Source organism: Gopherus flavomarginatus, chromosome 6, assembly GCF_025201925.1.
Source record: "Gopherus flavomarginatus isolate rGopFla2 chromosome 6, rGopFla2.mat.asm, whole genome shotgun sequence".
Lineage (NCBI taxonomy): Eukaryota > Metazoa > Chordata > Testudines > Testudinidae > Gopherus > Gopherus flavomarginatus.
In genome coordinates, this window is record NC_066622.1 from 82,282,814 (window position 1) to 82,301,684 (window position 18,871).

The 18,871-nt window shown below is 39.8% G+C and overlaps 1 protein-coding gene across 2 annotated transcripts in view; it reads right to left on the reverse strand.

Moving 5' to 3' along the window:
* Window positions 1-15,932, reverse strand: part of LOC127053807 (rap1 GTPase-GDP dissociation stimulator 1-like) — a 52,803-nt gene extending 36,871 nt beyond the window's left edge. For both annotated transcript variants that reach the window (XM_050959100.1, XM_050959098.1), the window contains exon 1: window positions 15,802-15,932. In XM_050959100.1, coding sequence (XP_050815057.1) covers window positions 15,802-15,805 — 4 coding nt within the window. In that variant the 5' untranslated portion in view covers window positions 15,806-15,932. The remainder of the gene's footprint in view (window positions 1-15,801) is intronic.
* Between the last annotated feature and the right edge of the window lie 2,939 nt (window positions 15,933-18,871).

The following is an 18,871-nucleotide window of genomic DNA, read 5'->3' on the forward strand; positions in this document are numbered from 1 at the left end:
AAACTTAGCAATATCAGTCTTGAAACTGGTAAGGTTTTTTGCCCTCACTGCTTCCCTTGGAAGGCTGTTCCAGAATGCCATTCCTTTGATGATTAGAAACTTTCATCTAATTCCAAGCCTCGGACCTGTTGATGGTAGTTTATAGCCATTTGTTCTTGTGTCAACATTGGCATTTAATGTAAATATCTCATCTCCCTCCCTGGTATTTATCCCGCTGATGTATTTATAAAGAGCAATCACATCTCCCCTCAACCTTCATTTTGTTAGGCTAACATGCCAAGTTCCTTGAGTCTCTTCTCGTAAGGCAGCTTTTCCATTCCTCTGATCATCCAAGTAACCCCTCTCTGCACCTGTTGCAGTTTGAATGAACCTTTCTTCACATGGGGGTTCAGAATAGCACACGGTATGCCAGATAAACACTCACCAGTGCCTTGTGTAATGTCAATAACATTTCCCTATTTCTACTGGAAATCTTACCTAATGCATTTTAGGATTTAATTAACCTTTTTCACAGCTGCATCACAGTGGCAGCTCGTAGTCATCCTGTGATCAACCAGTACACCCAGGTCTTTCTCCACCTTTGTCACTTCCAATTGATATGTCTCCAGCATATAGCAAAAATTCTTATACATTTAGGGACTAACACCACTTTGCACTATTAAATTTCATCCCATTTTTAAATACTCTAGTTCTCTAGGTCCTCCAGATCTTCCTGTATGATATTCCTGTCCTACTCTGTATTGGCAATACTCCCAAATTTGTGTCATCCACATATTTATTTAGCAGACTGACTTTTTGTGCTAAGGTCATTAATAAAATTTTTTAAATAAGATCAAGCTTGATCCCAAGACCAAAGGAACTCCACTCCCTCCAGCCTGAAAGTTCACCTTTGTACAAAATGGGAAAATGGGGAATGACTGCCTAGGAAGGAGTACTGTGGAAAGGGATCAGGATTATAGTGATCACAGGCTAAATACAAATCAACAGCATAACACTGTTGCAAACAAACAAATCACACACCACATCATTTTAGGATGTGTTAGCAGGAGTATTGTAAGTAAGTAATTCTTCCACTCTACTCCAGGCTGATAAGGCCTAAGATGGAGAATTGTGTCCAGTTCAGGGTGCCACATTTCAGGAAAGATGTGTGCAAATTGGAGAAAGTCCAGAGGAAAGCAACAAATTAAAGGTTTAGAGCTACAAGGAAAGATTGAAAAAATTGGGTTTGTTTAGTTTGGAGAACACTGAGGGGGGAATTAAGTCTTCAAGTACATAAAAGGTTGTTTCAAGGAAGAGGGTGAAAAATTCTCATTAACTTCTGAGAATACAACAAGAAGCACTGGACTTAAATTGCAGCAAGGGAGGTTTAAGTTGGACATTAGGAAAAACTTTAACTGTCAGGGTGGTTCAGCATTGAAACAAATGGTTATGGATGTCCCTTCCAGTCCTACAATTTATGAATTCATTTCCCTTTTAAACAGTTTCTTCTCTGCCCTTTTAATTCAATTCTCATATTAATCCCCATCTTTTTCAATTTAACTAATAAATTCCCATGTGGAAATGTATCAAATACCTTACTGAAATCCAGGTAGATTGGAGCTACTGCATTTCCTATCTTATTAATGAAAGTGATCATGTTGGTCTGGCACCTTTTGTACAACATTGTATTTTATCTCAATTACCATTCTCTTTCAAAATTTCTTCCAAGACCTTGAATATAACTGAGGTCAAACTAACGGGCCTGTAGTTTTTTGAATCACTTTTTTCTTTTCTTAAAAATAGGTACTATATTAGAAATTTTCATTTAGGGTATGACCCATAAATTTACAGATTAATTAAAAATCCGTGCTATTGGGCTTGCAATTTCACGTGCCAGTTCATTTAATATTCTTGGATGGAGATTATCCAGGCCCCCTGATTTGGTCCCATTAAGCTGTTTGAGTTTGATTTCCACTACAGATGTGGTAATTTGTACTTCCACATCCTCATTTCCATTGGCCACCCTGCCACTAGCCCTAAACTCCTAATTACCTTTATTAAAAATTGAGGCAAAGCATTCATTTAGGTGTTGGGCCATGCCTAGATTATCTTTAGTCTCCACCCCATCCTCAGTGCGTAAGGTCCCACTCCTTCTTTCCTTGTATTTATAGGACTATAGAATCTTTTAAATTTCAGTTTTTAATTTCCTTTGCAAGGTCCACTCTGGCTTTTGGCAGATCTCACTTTACCCCTACACTTTTTGACCTCCACGAGGTGGATTTCCTTGCTGATCCTTCCTAGCTTACAAGGAATGGAAGATTTCTGCTCTCTCTTAAGAGGCTATTTCAAATGCTTGCTCATCCAGTTTGGTCTGCAACCCTTCCCTGTTATTTCCTCCCCCCCACCCCCGCCTTTGGGATGCAGGCTTAAGATAGCTTGGAATTCCTTTAATTCAAAGTCGCAGAAACTTTCTGCACATTCATATCCTTGAGTTCTTCGGTCCAGTCCACTTCCTTCACTAATTCCCTTAATTGTTTTTTAAAAAGTTTGCTTTAAAAAAAACACACAAAGACCTTCATTGCAGATCTATTTTTTATTTATCCTTTCATGTAGTTTAAGCCAAATTAGCTAAAACTCAAACCAAGGCTGTTCTCTGCAGTCAGTTTGTCTGAGGTCCTTTTACTTGCCATTTTAGATTTAGTATTGGTATCATGGCTTGGTGGATATCTATCCCATCCAAGAACATCTGGACTCTACCATTATTAGTAGCACTTGTCATCCAATTTATAGCTGGGACATTAGTCTCCTATAATCCCACAATTCCCAATATTATTCATTCAATAAAATATTACAGAGATCTCTATTCATACCCAAACTGGATCTTGGAGCGGGGGCGGGGCAGGAGGAGCGGGAATCAGTAGCTGACCCCAAGCACTATCTAAGTAGAGCTTCTGTAACCTTTCTTCCTCCAAATGATTGGAATCTGTTTGCCATTTTATCCAGTCCATCACTTCTAATTTCTTTACAGTCTACCTCATCATTAATATACAATGCTACTCCACCACCTTTACCTTTATTTCTGTCTTTCTTGAACAATACATTCCCCTTCAATACCTGTGCTCCAGCAATAACTACTGTTCCACCATGTTTGCTATCCCTATAGCAGTATCTGGTTTCACTTCCTGCACCAGTAATTCTAGTTCCTCCAAATTTGTTACCCGAGTCTCCTTGCATTAGTGTACAGACATCTAAGTTGTTTGTGCTTGGCTTCACCCAGATTCCTTGCCAGGATTTGGTACAGGCATTCCACTGCCAGTGTTGCTTGTCTGACTGTTAGTATCATTGGTACTGGTGCTATATTTCCTCTTGACATCAATTCTCCTACCTTCTGTTCCTCTCTCCATTGCTGTATCATCTCTTATTTGATTTTCCTTCCCCTCAACATGAAACTCAGGCATGGAGATTGGTGGAGATGGCTGGAAGACATTCGTGCAAATTCCTAGTTTAAAGCTCTTTTATTCAGTTGTGCAACCTCTATCCCAAAAGTCTATTTCCCTCTGTATTCAGGTGGAGTCTATCCCATGAGAACAGACCTCTACTGTGAATGCTTTCCAGTGCTCTAACATCACAAAGCCCTCCTTATAGCACCATTGCCTGAGCCATCTGTTGATCATCAAAATCTTGTCTAACTTTCATTCTCCTCTTCTAGGACAGGTAGATTCCCACTGAAGATCACCTCAGCCTCTATTTCTTTAAGTTTCTTCCCCATCTTTGCATAGTCTCCCTTGATGTAATACAGACGAATCTAGCAATATGATTTGTTCCCACATGAAGGAACATCAGTGAACTCTTTCCAGCTTCCATTAGGGTCCTCTTCAGCCTCAGGTCCACATCCTGTATCTTAGCTCCTGGCAAACAGCACTCCTTTCTGTTCTCTGATCTGCTCTGATGACAGGCCTTAGTAGGGAGTCCCCAGTCATGTAAACCTGCTTCTTCCTTGTGTTGGTGTGATTCTCGGCCTTTCCCAGTCTGTTCTTTTTGGCTGCAAGCCATCTTGTCTTTTGTTCTCATTTGCAGTCTTCTGTAAGTCATCCTCTATCTCCATTGATTTCCTCCTCTTCTTGTAGGACTAGCTGCTCTTCTCTTCTTCCTTGCCCTCCCACCTTCTGTTACTACCTGCTGTGCCCCTTGTTCATTTTCCAGCTCAGCAAACCTGTTTCTAAGCTCTCTACTTCACTAGCCAGTCTTTTCCTCTGGCTAGTTCTCATGGTCAGATGCTTCCACTAGCCACTTTCCTTATTCAGTAGTCTCCCCTCACAGTTCTCCAGTCCAGCTTGCATCTGTACATTTTGAGTTTTCCATTCAACCACTTCTTGCCATTCCTCCATCACCTGCTCAAATCCCTTCAAAACTCAACCATAGTTTCTACCTACATCTCCAAACCTCAGATCTTCTCTTCCATCATCAGATCTATCAGGCAGCATTTCATATAAATGCAGCACTTTTCACTTCTGCTCCAAGATAATGTACATGCCACAGCTTCCACATCTGATAATCTTCATTGTCTCTTCTGTTCCTTGGGTCATTACTGTGATGTTGCACTCTATGATATTATGAAAATATGCTAGTAAGTGTGAATATAATGTAACTGGAATATGCTTCATGAAAAAGGTCTCTTGTAAGGTATCATTTCAAAGCTTATCTGAGTGTGTTCATCCTATTTGTATGAATGTATTGTTCTTGAATCTGAAACTAGAAGTATAAAATATAACTCCGGTCCTATTGTAATTATGCAAAGTGTGGGCCATTAATGGTGGTTTAGAATCTTGATGACTCCCATCAACTAGGACAATTGACTGTAGATGGCTGTTTACTTGCAAGCCTTCCTGTGAGTCAGGCTGGGAAGAATGAAGGCTTGGGGTCTCACAGGACATGTGACCATGTCACCTGGTACTGGAATCCATCTTTAACCTGATGCTTTTCCATTTAGAAGGAGGGGTGGGGACCCAGAGAGAAAAGATTCCTGCCTTGTGCCAAAGCCATATAAGGGAGTGGAACAGAACAAAGGAGGCTGCAGTCATGAGAAATCCCTTAGCTACCACCTGAGTTGAAACAAGGACTGTACCTGGGCAAAGGATTGGGCCCACACTAGGAAGGAGTCTAGTCTATGAAAGAAGCTTATTGGAACATCTGAGGGTGAGATTTACCTGTATTTAGTTTCCTACTGTATTAGGCTTAGGCTTGCATGTTTGTTTTGTTTTGCTTGGTAATTTAATTTGCTTTATCTGTTATTGCTTGGAACCACTTAAATCCTACTTTTTTTACTTAATAAATAAGCAAAATGATTTTTATTAACCCAGAACAAGCAATTAATACTTGGCGTAGCAAACAGCTGTGCATCTCTCTCTATCAGTGTTATACAGGGTGAATAATTTAGAGTTTACCCCGTATAAGCTTTATACAGAGTAAAATGGATGTATTTGGAGCTTGGACCCCACTGGGAATTGAGTAGCTGAGTGCTGGAGACAGGAGCATTTCTTAAGCTGTTTTCAGATAAGCCTGCAGCTTGTGGGGGCCATGCTTGCAGCAGGTTAGTGTGTCTGACTCAACAAGAGAGGGTACTGAAATCCCAAGCTGCCAGGGAAAATGGGCTCAGAGGTAATCTCAACACAACAGGTGGCAGTTCCCAAGGGCCTTCTGTGACCCAACCCATCACAACTACCACAGCTGTCTATGTAGCAGTCATAGCCTTCCTTCCTAAATGCCTGTCTGTCATAAACAGATAGCTAAGGGTTAATGTCTCTTTCACCTGAAGCACCTGACCAGAGGACCAATCAGGAAACCGGATTTTTTCAACTCTGGGTGGAGGGAAGTTTGTGTCTGAGTCTTTGTTTTCTGTCTGCCTGCTTTCTCTGAGCTTTGGAGAAGTAGTTTCTGCTTTCTAATCTTCTGTTTCTAAGTGTAAGGACAAAGAGATCAGATAGTAAGTTATATGGTTTCTTTTCTTTGGTATTTGCATGAATATAAGTGCTGGAGTGCTTTGATTTGTATTCTTTTTGAATAAGGCTGTTTATTCATATTTCTTTTAAGCAATTAACCCTGTATTTTGTCACCTTAATACAGAGAGACCATTTGTATGTATTTTTCTTTCTTTTAAGACCTGTTGGAGTTTTTCTTTACTTCAGGGAAATTGAGTCTGTACTCACCAGGGAATTGGTGGGAGGAAGAAATCAGGAGGAGATCTGTGTGTGTTGGATTTGCTAGCCTGATTTTACATTCCCTCTGGGTGAAGAGGAAAGTACTTTTGTTTCCAGGACTGGGAACGGAGAGGGGGAGTCACTCTGTTTGGATTCACAGAGCTTGTGTCTGTGTATCTCTCCAGGAGCACCTGGAGGGGGGAAGGGAAAAAGGATTATTTCCCTTTGTTGTGAGACTCAAGCGATTTGGGTCTTGGGGTCCCCAGGGAAGGTTTTTCAGGGGGACCAGAGTGCCCCAAAACACTCTAATTTTTTGGGTGGTGGCAGCAAGTACCAGGTCCAAGCTGGTAACCAAGCTTGGAGGTTTTCATGCCAACCCCCATATTTTGGACGCTAAGGTCCAAATCTGGGATAAGGTTTATGATACTGTCAAAGAGAAAAAAAGGACACACACAAAACACCATACACTCCCTCCCGCTAACTCCCCTTAAACTCCCACTAAAACTCCCCAGCTTCCAGCTCTGTTTGCAGGCTCCTGTGCCATTGGCTGGCTGACTGTATAGGCTCCCTAATCCGGGCTCTACTGTGATCAAATGCTCTGCTTCTCTGTCAGCATGCTGCCCCCTACCAGCCCCTGAACACAACACACACACACACACTCTCAAGGGCTATGAGAATTTTATGTTTTAGTATTTTATAGTAATTGTGCTATTAAAAAGGGCCGGATTCCCAGAAGGATTTCTTTGATCAATCTCTTTCTGATCAATGTTCCTTATTTATCCTGGGTAACACGCTGTAGGCATTGATCTGTATTGGAGAGGTTTTATAGTTAAAAAACCTATTGTGCTTTTGTCTGAGCACATAACTTTCCCAGAAACCACATGCGAAGGGCAACATAGACATAACCAACAGGGGAAGTATCAAAGCAAAGCAACTCGTGAATTTATAGCATTGCTTAGTGGTGCAAACACAGCAAGAGCTGCTGAAATAGGGACATTGATAAGAAGAACCATTTCTTCTGACTTGCTGTAAGAACTTAGTGAAGCTGTCTCCCTTTCTATAGGGCTATGCACAATATATTTTTAAAAAAGGAGATTTCATTTAAGTTAAGTGATTCCAGAATGCAGCTTTAAGAAATGTCACATGAGCAGCCCTGACTGCTGTGCAGTCTTTAGGTTAGGTTTCTTAAAATGTAGCTAACATGCAGGGTTATAAATGCTAATAAAAATATGGAGGCAGATTGGGATCAGAGTGAATGATCTGGTACCTCCTATGATTCTCCTTTTTTAAAAGATTCCTAACCCCATAAGACAATCTGTTTAATCTCTAATCAAGGCAATGATATCTTAGCTGTACTAAGAAATACCAAACTAAATCTCCAATATTTGAAAGTGAAAAGGTAGAAAGCCATATCAATGCAAAGGAGATTGTTTTAAAAAACAGCATGCAATAGAACCAACATTATCCTAGGCTATTCATGTAGACTGGTAGAGTGGTAATTAAAAATCCAGGTGCTGTGTTATTCCTTTAGGGACTAGATCAGTCAAGTAACACCGTATGCACAATGACTCTTGTAGTCCTTGAAAATAGTCAATCTGGTTAAAATCCATTGTATTATGGCATTAAAATAACCACTATAAGGAAGAGAATAAAATGTAGTATATTAAAAGCTACATTCAAGAAAGATTGACTTGCAGAAGAAAACTTTTAAAACCAATGTTTGAAAAACCAAATGCTCCTTTTTAGATGCTACTATCCATCTTTTCCCTCCCAGTTGTTTGCTACTTAGTAGAGCTTTATTTGAGTGTAATCAGTATAGGACTGATCAGACTCATCTTCCTTTGTTTGATCCTGAAGTGGAGTAATGTGGTAGAACCCCTCCCCCGCTAACAGCCCTTTCATTGAGAGCAGATCACAGTGGCACAAATACAGGTTATGACTTAAGCTGTCTGGTAAAAGGAAGTTCCATATCACAATCAAAGATCGACATTGCAGAATTTCTGGCAAAGCAGGGCAATCTGTTTTGGTGCCTAGGCTACTAGGGAGCTGGCAGGAAAGCAGGCTGGTTAGGCAGCCCACCTGGCTTCTGTCAGAGGTTTGATGGAATCAGCACATTCCTACAGAATGTTTCAGTCCAAACAACATTTATCAACAGAAATCTGTTCTGTCAGTTCTAGCTGTGACTGAGCTGGGGGCAGGGTGTGTGAAATGGGCTAGGAAGGAGAAAGCTGATTAACCATGCCACTGGGTGGGTCATCTGCAGAGACTGGATCTTGGATATCTGGGCATGAAAGCATGAGCCTGTGACTAAACCAAAGGGTCACAACTATCATCTCAGGTGCAGTAGCAGGCTCACACACCTGTGTGGTATAACCAGTAGAACAGGTACAAGGAGCTACACAGTGTTAGTGTGTGTTATGTGATCATCTGAGAGGCAGCAGCTGCCCTTCAAGGAACACAGGAAAAATAATGATGGCTGGTAGATTAATAAATCTGAATGTCAGACATGACCATCATGATCACAGAATCTAGCATCCTGCATAACAAAGGCCATAGAGTTAAACCAACTGGTTTCCGCATCAAGCCCATAGGTTCTGTCTTAGCTGTAAAGTTTCTTTTAGAAAGGCACACAAATCTTGCTTTAAAGACTTCAGTTGAGAGAGAATCCACTACATCACTAAGCAAGTTGTTCCAGTGGTTAATTACCCTCTGGAAAGTATGTGCCTAATTTCTTGTCTGAATTAGTCAGTCTAGCTTTATCTTCCATCCAGTGATCTCTAAAGTTCTAGCAGGAGAAACACAGAACCTTAAATGTTGGAAGGCAGAAGGAAATGGTTTCACAATTTTTTTTTTTGCCTTGATGTGGCAGTTCTTCAGCTGATGTAAATCAGCGTAGCCCCATTCATTTCAATGGACTACCCCAATTTGTCAGCCAAGGATTCACTGTCTAGTTTTTTTTTTAAACTGGTCTTTCCCCCCACACCAGCAATTTTATACGCTACACTAAACCCTCCATCTGCTAATCTTTCATTTTTGAGAAGAGTTTTCTAAAACTGGGAATATAAATGCTCTCTAGTTATCTAGAGATCATACTGTGTAGTAGATGAGTGCCTATGTTCATGCTATGCTAGGAGTTTAAGAAAGCACATGGGTAAGTTCATAATGCTGGAAAAATAGCTGTAGGGTCTTACTATGGGCATAGTCCAAAACAATTTGACAAGTCTTGTTTTAGTCTCCTACATATTTTCAAAAGCCATGCGGCTCATTGTAAGCTTTTGTTTTCTCATAGCACTTTTCCTCTTCAACTCTCATGAGTTACTCTACAACAAACCTGCCTGCATACTCAGTGGAAGAAATGCAAGGCTCCAGGCCTCCTTCCCTAGGAGAAAGATCAGGTATTTATTTGATAATGAAACAGAGGGATACAAATCAGATATGAACAAATATTGGTGATTGGCATGAGTGCATGTGGAACTAACTAAAAAAAAACAGGAGGTCAGATAGTCCAACCTTGCACATGAGAAATAATGTATTAGACTGTAAACAGTCTAACTGAAATAAAGGGTGGCAGAATTTGCTCCATTGGACTTCAGTGAGACTACTTGTGACATAAGGTGCTACATAACATGCATAAAAGGTATTAGGAGCTAGCCTTTAGTAAATGATTGATTATATTCCATCTTTGCAGAGGCATGACAATGTCTCAGGATTGCCTGATTTATGTTGTTTCCAGTATAAGTATCTTATCTTGGAGCATAAAATATAGTAAAGAAGGGACAGATTTGCCATCTCTTCAGACTTTTAAAACCGTAACTGGAAAATTGTCTCAAGTCAGATAAACCATTATCTCTGTGAAAAGCCACTTACATCCATGTTAGACTATATGTCTTGTGCTGTCATTGCACTCAAGGGTGACTAGAATTCTAAACCAGTATCAGCAGATTAAAATGCACTTTGGAAGGGATTTAAAGCTAGTATTCAGAATAGGGACATAACTGTTAATTTCTCACCAGACCTTCTTTTTTTTGTAGTTTCTCTGGACAGTGTTGTAGGTTACTCATGCCTTGTCTGTAGCCATAAAGAATTTGCAAATAGAAGTACATTTTCAGGATTATAACAAGCAAGCAAATTCTTGCTACTCCCTGAATTACCCATACTAAGAAATAGATGTCGGAGAAGGTTGTTTGTTTTTTCTGAAGAGTGATTATTGTTTTTTGGTGTGGAAGGCATTTAAAAGAATGACTGTGCTCTCCCATTCACTCCTATAACCATGGAGGCTAGTAAACTTTTAAAAAAAATGTACAATAAATTTTGCTGTCTTGGAGAGAGGGATCCCTAATTTGCAGCCTTGTGGCCAAATGAGCCCTGCAAGGTTTTGGGTATGACTGCATGACCTGTGTATATGTGCATGTGATGAAAGATGAATCTAGGATACTTTTCTATCTCATCAGATCCTCTGCCTGACTGGGGCTCCTCTAAATTACTCCAGCTAAAGCAGACCAATCTGGTCACTGGGAATCACTAGGACACACTGAGTTCTCTTTGAATCCTCCCACCTTTGGCTCACCCCCCCACCCAACCCTCCAAGGAAGCAGGTGATTACAGAGGACTTAGCTAAGGAATTTGGAGCCAGAATGCCAGCCCTAAAATGTTACATCTCTTGCTCTCTGCCTGTAATTGTATGGGGAGGTCCAAGCAGACTAACGGCAGTTTTGTTTTTATTTGCTGGTAAATAAAACAAGCAACTTCTGACAAGCACTTAACTTCTGATATTTAAATGAGGCTTGGCCATTGGGTGCTTTGAGAGTTGCGAAGGTGACTGGTAGGGTCACAAAATTTGACCCCTCCATACCAAATAGTTAAAAAAAGCCACTGAACATTTTTTCCCCCCAAACCGAAGTCATTTAGAAATGCTTAAAGTCTAATGGCCCAAAGCCCTGCAGAGTCTAAATGTTCTTTTAAACATCTCTCACTTGTTGAGAACTAAACTATAGGAACTCCCCCTATTTCTTTAGGATCCACAAAAATAGTATTTTACTGGTTCTGCATCCATCCTGGACAGCTCTGAGCCACCCAACCTCCTCCCTAAAGAAATACAAATACAAAACTGAACTTTCCTGTAGTTTTAAAAACTCTGATTCAGATCCAAATCCAGATCTAAAAACTTTGTGACCCAGACCTCCCTGTTTACTAGATTTATCTGAACATTTAATGTCAGTGCCCAAAACTGAGGGAGTTAATTTTGAGGATCTCGCCTCTCTGTGTACATGAGAATCTGTGACTGATGATGGTACTGTCCTTCTCAGAGTGTTTTTTTGACTGATTTATGCACTGCATTGGCATTGCACATCAGCTCAACTTCCTGCCCTGCTGACGGATACATGTTAGAGAGAAGAAACAAGAAAGGACTAAATTAAAAACTACTGAAAATGCTTTTGCCTCCTGGGACAGGTTTTTGGGTTTCTCTTACAAAATGTAAAGGCCTCTAAATAGGGAGAAAACTATATTCCTTACTTTCCTCAGGTCAAGGTAGTTTCCCTTTTTATGTGAACAAAGCAAGTCAGATCAGATCATTGGGGGTTGGAGGATGGAGTGGCAAAGGTTCTGCTTTGACACATACCCTTCCTCAAAGCTCTGATATGGCATCATTCACTTTTCCTTTTGTTCCAGTGTTTGGACAAGGTCCATTTCTGTATGTCTTACTGGCAGTGCCTCCAAAAACTTACTGAACAAGTTCTGGATTGGTAAACTGATGGTAGGACAGGATGAACTACTAGCCTTCCTTCATCTGTGATTTCTCTAGTTGTTAGGGCTTGGAGACAATAATATGAATCTCTACAAAAGGGCTGTCTTGGAGCTCATACACTACTGTGAGAAATGCAGCTGTCTGGCCTTTTTTGTTTCTATGGGATATTGGGTATTTTCTGTCTACATTTCCCTCCCCCTTTTTAAAAAATCATAAAAAAGCATTTTAAAAAAATTGAAGTGACAATGATAAAATAGTTTAGGTAGAATGATACTTCAGGTATGCAAAATATTTTTTATTTCAATCTACAGGTCAAACAAGAAGAATCTCTCCAACACTCCTGATATTGCCAGAAATGCAGTGCTTACAGTGAAATACCCTCTCTTCTCAGATATGGGCTACCTCTTCTGACAGTAGTGGGTATTTACTCATAGTACTATGTTACAGGAACCCACACAAGTAATTTTAAAATGTGACACTTTCCTCAGGGAGCCCAGAACCATAAGCCACTGTGTTACCTGTCTGCCTCTGCTAGAAAGCTTTGCTAGAGCTTGATTTGTAACAGCTCCCTGCCACACCAGTCTGTCTCACCAGCAAACTCCTTAAGATTCTGCCAGTCTAAGCCTTGCCTTGCAGCTAACATTCAGTGAATCCCAAGTTCCTCAGAGACATCTATCTCTCTGCAGTGTCCAGTTCCTCTCACAAGTCTCCTCCTTCCAAAGAGACAATGCATACACCAGCTTGTGGGCCCTCGCCTATGTTTTACTTTAATACTTAGCACAGAGATAGCTTAGAAACTAAGCACAGGTTTATTTTAAAAAAGGACAGATTTAAGTAATACTAAATGATACTTAGCAAGAGAAAGAGACAGGTATGGTTACAGACAAACCAAAAATAATGTGCTTTTCTACAACACATCTAAAACTTAACTTCAGTAGGCCACAATCTTTGCCTAAGCACCTTTCTCATTTAGATCAAGTCATTAGCATCTCCAGCCCCTCAGCTAGGAGGATCCACTTCTCCCAGACTCAAAGAGAGTCCCCCAAGAGACAGATAAGAGTTCCTTTTCTTTTTCACAGCTCTTCATCCTCAGCTCACTTTATCTGCCTTAGGTAGAAATGTACTATTTTCCTTTGCTTGTAATGAAGCCATGCTGTTTTTCTTAGCCACCCGTTAGCTTGATCCATGCAGATGGGTAAAGCTACATTCCTTTGTCTGGGGAAGGCTTGTTTATCAATTGCTTCCATAACCTATTTTCAGCACAACTCTTTATACATAACCTGTATATATAATCACCAATCATATTCATGACCAGCGTGTCACCAGTTTGCATATGATAGCCAAACAGTGCCTTGTAAGGTAAGTATTCTGATAAGAGAGTGCAGGGTGTTCCCTTTGCCAGTTGGCATAAAGGGACACTTAGGGTCACAGTCCCTTTCCTGTATTATACTACTAGAATCAGACACCTTTCCAAAATAGTTGTGTTTCTGACTGCTGTAAAACAATTGTCATATAATCACACCCATTTCCATGGTGGACAAAAGGATTCTGGTCTGTATGTGGTTTGTAAAGTATTTTGAAATCCAGCTATACGAGAACCAGGCTGCTAAATTCTGCTCTTATTTACACCAATGTAAAGTCAGAGTAACTATGAATAAGCATCCACTATAGACAGAATTTACAGTCCACTTTTTGACACGTGAGGATATTTTATTGTAATAGCTGCATTTCTAGGTAGTTCCAGGGTACCAGGAAGACGCTGTCTAAGGCCTCGTCCAGACTACGGGAGGAAAATCGATCTTAGATACGCAACTTCAGCTACGTGAATAACGTAGCTGAAGTCGAATATCTAAGATCGAATTACTCACCCGTCCAGACGGCGCGGGATCGATGTCCGCGGCTCTCAGTGTCGATTCCGGAACGCCGTTCGGGTTGATGGCGTTCCGGAATCGATTTTAACCCGCCGATACGGCGGGGTAGTCTGGACGTGGGCTTAGTTCAAATGCCTGGAGTTTCTTCAGGTTTACATCAGTAATAACCAGGATAAGGATTTGACCCAACATATTTTCAATCCAAATATAATAGTGATTGGGGCTATTCTGCATTTGCTTTTCTAGCAAAACATTGAAATTAAGGGGACTGCCCACATGGTTAAAATTAGGCACATGCTTATGATTTTGCTGGACTGAGTCCTGGATGAATGGATTATTATGTATTATTAAAGGGTCTAGAGAACTATAGAACACATATTTTGGAGATTAGGGTATCTAAGCAGAACGGTGTTAATGCAACATAAAAGTGTTGAAAAACTGTTTTTACAATACCCATTCACTATTGAGTAGACTACAGGAACTATATTTAAAGATGAAGATAACCTTGACCCAAAGGCAGCAGCTTTGGGATTTCCCTGTGGGATTGGTGTGTTACTGTAATGCTGTTGAAGAATTAACCAGTATATGGTCAGATACTATGGAATCTGAGATCCACATATGTAAAGAATTGCCAGCATCATCTAGATTAGGTTGCATAGTGCTGAAAAAAAAAAAAAAAAGGAGAGAGTATTAAACTGTTTCAAAAGAATGAATGTTTCTTTCAAAAACATGAAAGGTTCACAAATCCATACCAGAAGTGTGCTGTTATTTTCCATTTGCCATTCTGCTGTTTAATATTTTCATTAATCTAAGCAGGGACCAGAAACAATGTCATGTGACCTATTGCATACTGGGATTTATAATTACAAAAGAGGAGACGTGAACAATTTGCAAGCAACACATAATCTGCGGTTTATTCTTTTGAAATATTCACTGAATACATAAAATGGGACTAATTGATGAAGAATGCATAAATAAAAAACGCCACAAACTCTAATTCAACCATGTCTAGCATTTACCCTTTAGGCTAGAACCAAGTACAAAGAAGCTTGTATTATACTGGTTTACTCTATATAGGATATTATTATATCTGGCTCTTGTACTGTTTAATTGTATTGTGTGTGTGGGTGTAATGCTTTGATTACTACCGGGAAAGAGCTTGTAGTTTATTTTTAAAATTACTTTGTTCTATTAATTTATATTTATTAAGGTAATTGTTCTCAACAGCAGCTCAATTGTCATAATCCATTTAGGGACAGCTTCTTTCACATTTACTCATGTTTACTCTGAGATTAGTCCCAGTGATGTCATTAGGTCTAATTGAAAAGTAAGTTACTATAATGTGATTTAGGGTGACAGAATCTGATCCTTAATAATTGATTAGTGCTTGCTGGTATTTTTTAGTGATCATTAGAAGAGCAGAATTTAAATCTCAAATATATTTTGACTCCACTATAAATGTGACCCCTTTCACAAAGCTGGACAATTCAAAGTTAGGCTTTACCCTCCTCTTTTACCTAGCCAGTTGCTGAGACCTGTTGACCCACACTTAAGACCAGACTATTTAAATTCAGCACTTCCCCGTTGACAACACAGATCTAGATCCATTAATATACAAGCTACTTTGCTTGATGTATCTTATTCTGTGCATCCAAGGGGAAATGAAGCAGTTAACCTCCCTCCTCAAACTGCTGTGCTGTATTTTATTTAGTTCTTACAAATTGATGGGTCCATATGAAATTGATGCCTTCTTGCAGCTTGTTAATATTCAAATTGCATTCTTTTGGGATTGGTTTTATTCCAAGAATGTTTGATATGCAACAAAAGATTTCAGGTCACTTTAGTAATGCATGTACTGGAATATCAACCTTCCATAATTAAATGATCCCAAGGCAATCTTACATATATATAAAATCCCAAACATTTTTGCAATTCTTATGTGAAGAAGAAAATTAAACATCATGTATTAATATCTTTTCTATCTATATTTAGCATAAGATTTACTCACCCATAAAAACCACAGATCTCCAAACTGGGAACAATAAAGAATAGCCAATCTGTAGTGTGAAGCTCTGTCCTTTACAGCTTCCAAGCTGTGGATAAGAAGAATATTTTATAACTGTCAGGCAGACAAGCAGCCCACAGCTCTTTCTCTCTCTCCTCTTTTTCTATGACCCTGATCTTCAAATGCATCTAATACTCCCTAATTACTTAATCCCCCACCACTGCTTGTGTTTCCAGTTCTTAGATGTCATTAACAGAAATGGAAACACAGTAATTACTATGCCAGCAGAAAACCTTTAGGAACTTAAAATAATTTCTGTTGAATCTGCCTCTGCTCTCATATAGGGGAGTGACAATTGAGCTAAATAAGGGTCAAGTTTTCAAAAAAGCCCAGATCTCATTTGGCACCTTAGCACTCTGGCAGTTTTCAAAAGTGCTCAGCACCCAGAAGTTAATCAGTGTTGAGCATTCTTGAAAATCTGGTCTGTGTATTTAGAACCAATGTGTGCTGTGTTCTTTCAAAAGCCTGGTCCTAAGCATTTGAACTCAGTTGATCATAGTTTACTCTTCATATTTATTCTACAAAAAGTTGTATATTTTTTCATACACATCTTGTCAAAATCTGAAACTGCCCTTTCCAAACTGTATTTTTTTGCTAGTACCTTTTCTGAAATGCTTTGCAATTAAAAGAGAAAATGTTGCTATTTTTCAATGAATAGTTTCAAAAACTCACTTTTTTTCTGCATTTTTCAATCAGCCCTACTTTATTTTGTGAGTCAAGTATCTAACAGCTGAACAAATTAAGTGAAATTTGGCTCACTGGGGACAGTTGTAACCAGTTTGTAACCAGTTACAAACCCTGAGCTGTGGCTTAGTATGCGTTTAAGGGAAAAACTGTATGTTAACACTCTAAAGATTATACCAGAAAGTAGATTGAGCTACCATGTGTGGTACCACCCAGCAGGCATTAAATGTTAGTGTTGGTTATAGTAACACAATGCTAAGTTAAGTTTGTTACCGATACTTAAGGCTGCAAGTCTGTCACAGAAGTCACAGAAGTTGGGGGGAGGGATAGCTCAGTGGTTTGAGCATTGGCCTGCTAAACCCAGGGTTGTGAATTCAATCCTTGAGGGGGACATTTGGGGAACTGGGGTAAAAATCTGAGGCTTGGTCCTGCTTTGAGCAAGGGGTTGGACTAGATGACCTCCTGAGGTTCCTTCCAATTCTGTGATTTCTGCAGCTGACCCCTGAGCAACTGAGGTAGCCCTAGGGCCAGCTGCTTGGGTGCCCCCAAGCAGTAGCAGCCACACCCCAGAGTACCTAAGATTTAGTCATGGATATTTATAGTACAAGTCATGGACAGGTCACAGCAGTGAATTTTAGTTTATTGCCTGTGACCTGTCCATGACTGACTAAATCTCAGCCTTACCTTTACTGATACTTTATGTTGAATCATGGTCCTAGGACCACTGAGTTGTTTATTGCATTTAAATGACTCAATCCTACAGACAATGGGTATTATTTTAACCAGCTTCAAGCTTGGAAATCCAGTAAAGGAACAGGAAGCCTGGACTTGTTAAAGAGTGTCTATTGGTAAGTTAAAAAAAAGGTTCTCCACTCCACATGGGGCAGGAGGGCAAGCTGACTGGTAAATGAATATTTTTTCAGTCACAACGGGATGTTTATGAAGTTGTAAGTGCACTGGAAAATAAAGGTCCTAAGCTCCATTACATCCAATAATGGGGAAAGCTGCTTACATATTTATCAGCATGTCATGCTGACAGACGCAGAAAAAACAGCATGTTCCATAGGCATCAACTTCCTGGAGAAATGTTTCCAAGCACTCAGAATATTATGGATATGCATGACGTATTAAAAGAGACTGAGAACAGTCAGTGCTGTAGATGAGTATGTCACAAAACACAGAGAGCCTGCTGCCGTGTGCAGATGTGGAAGTGTGCATAATGAATTGATACATAACTGCATGGTGCTGGGCATCAAAAATGTGGGTATTGGGTCTAGGATGTTGACAAAATCCAAACTAGATTGCCACATGCTGCAAACATGTGCAGAGGCAGTAGAATTTCAGAATAAATGCAAGTGAGAGGGATAAATACTGGCGTTTCACAGACAGACACAATAAATTATACAGGCCAAAGAGTGACAAAATTCAAGTGCAAAACCAGCACAAATGCACAGTCCAATACAGAGAGTCACAATATAGGTGGTGGTTTTATAGCATTGAGAATGCCAGTAGTATCTAGCCTACGTAGGGGCCTCATCCCACATCCAGTGGAAATCTTGCCATGGATTTCAATGAGCATTGGGTCAGGCCCAGAGATATCTTTAGAAAGTAAGAATAGTTTCTCTTTGCAAAAGGTTGTACACAACAAAAACAGCAAAATAAAGTATATGGTGTTATGGCTGTAGCAAAGAGGAAAGTACATCTGATGATCTCATCTTCAGTATCACACCAAGATGCAGTGAATATCAATGGGACAAAGAGGTTCATAGAACTGCACAAAGCAGTCAAGCAGCCAGGTCTGGAAATCCTGTGCCAGATTAACTGTGGTTCTATGTGCAAACTAATCAGCTACAAAGATTACTGCAAAATAAAATAGGATGGGAATCCAGATTGGCAGAACAGAGCCAATCTAAAATTATATTACAACTCTAATATTGCTCTCTACAGCCACACACTGAATTGGACATACTGCATAATAACTATATGATAGTAGCACCTAACTGCCCCAAAGGAGATTGGGGCCCCATTGTGCTAGGGGCTGAACAAACACATAGTGAGAAACAGTCCCTGCCCTTGAAAAGATTACAACCTAAATTACCAAGACAGACAAAGTATGGGAGAGGAAACCGAAGCACATAGGTGAAGTGAATTGGACATGTAACTGCTAGAAATAGCTATACAATATAATATTGTGTGTTGAATGCGTATTAATATCTGGTGTGACTAACACATTGATAATGTGATTGACGTATATCACCCCAGCATAAATTGGTCAACAAATGCATTTCGATTTTTCTAAAGGGAGAAAAAAGTGATGCATTCGATTACA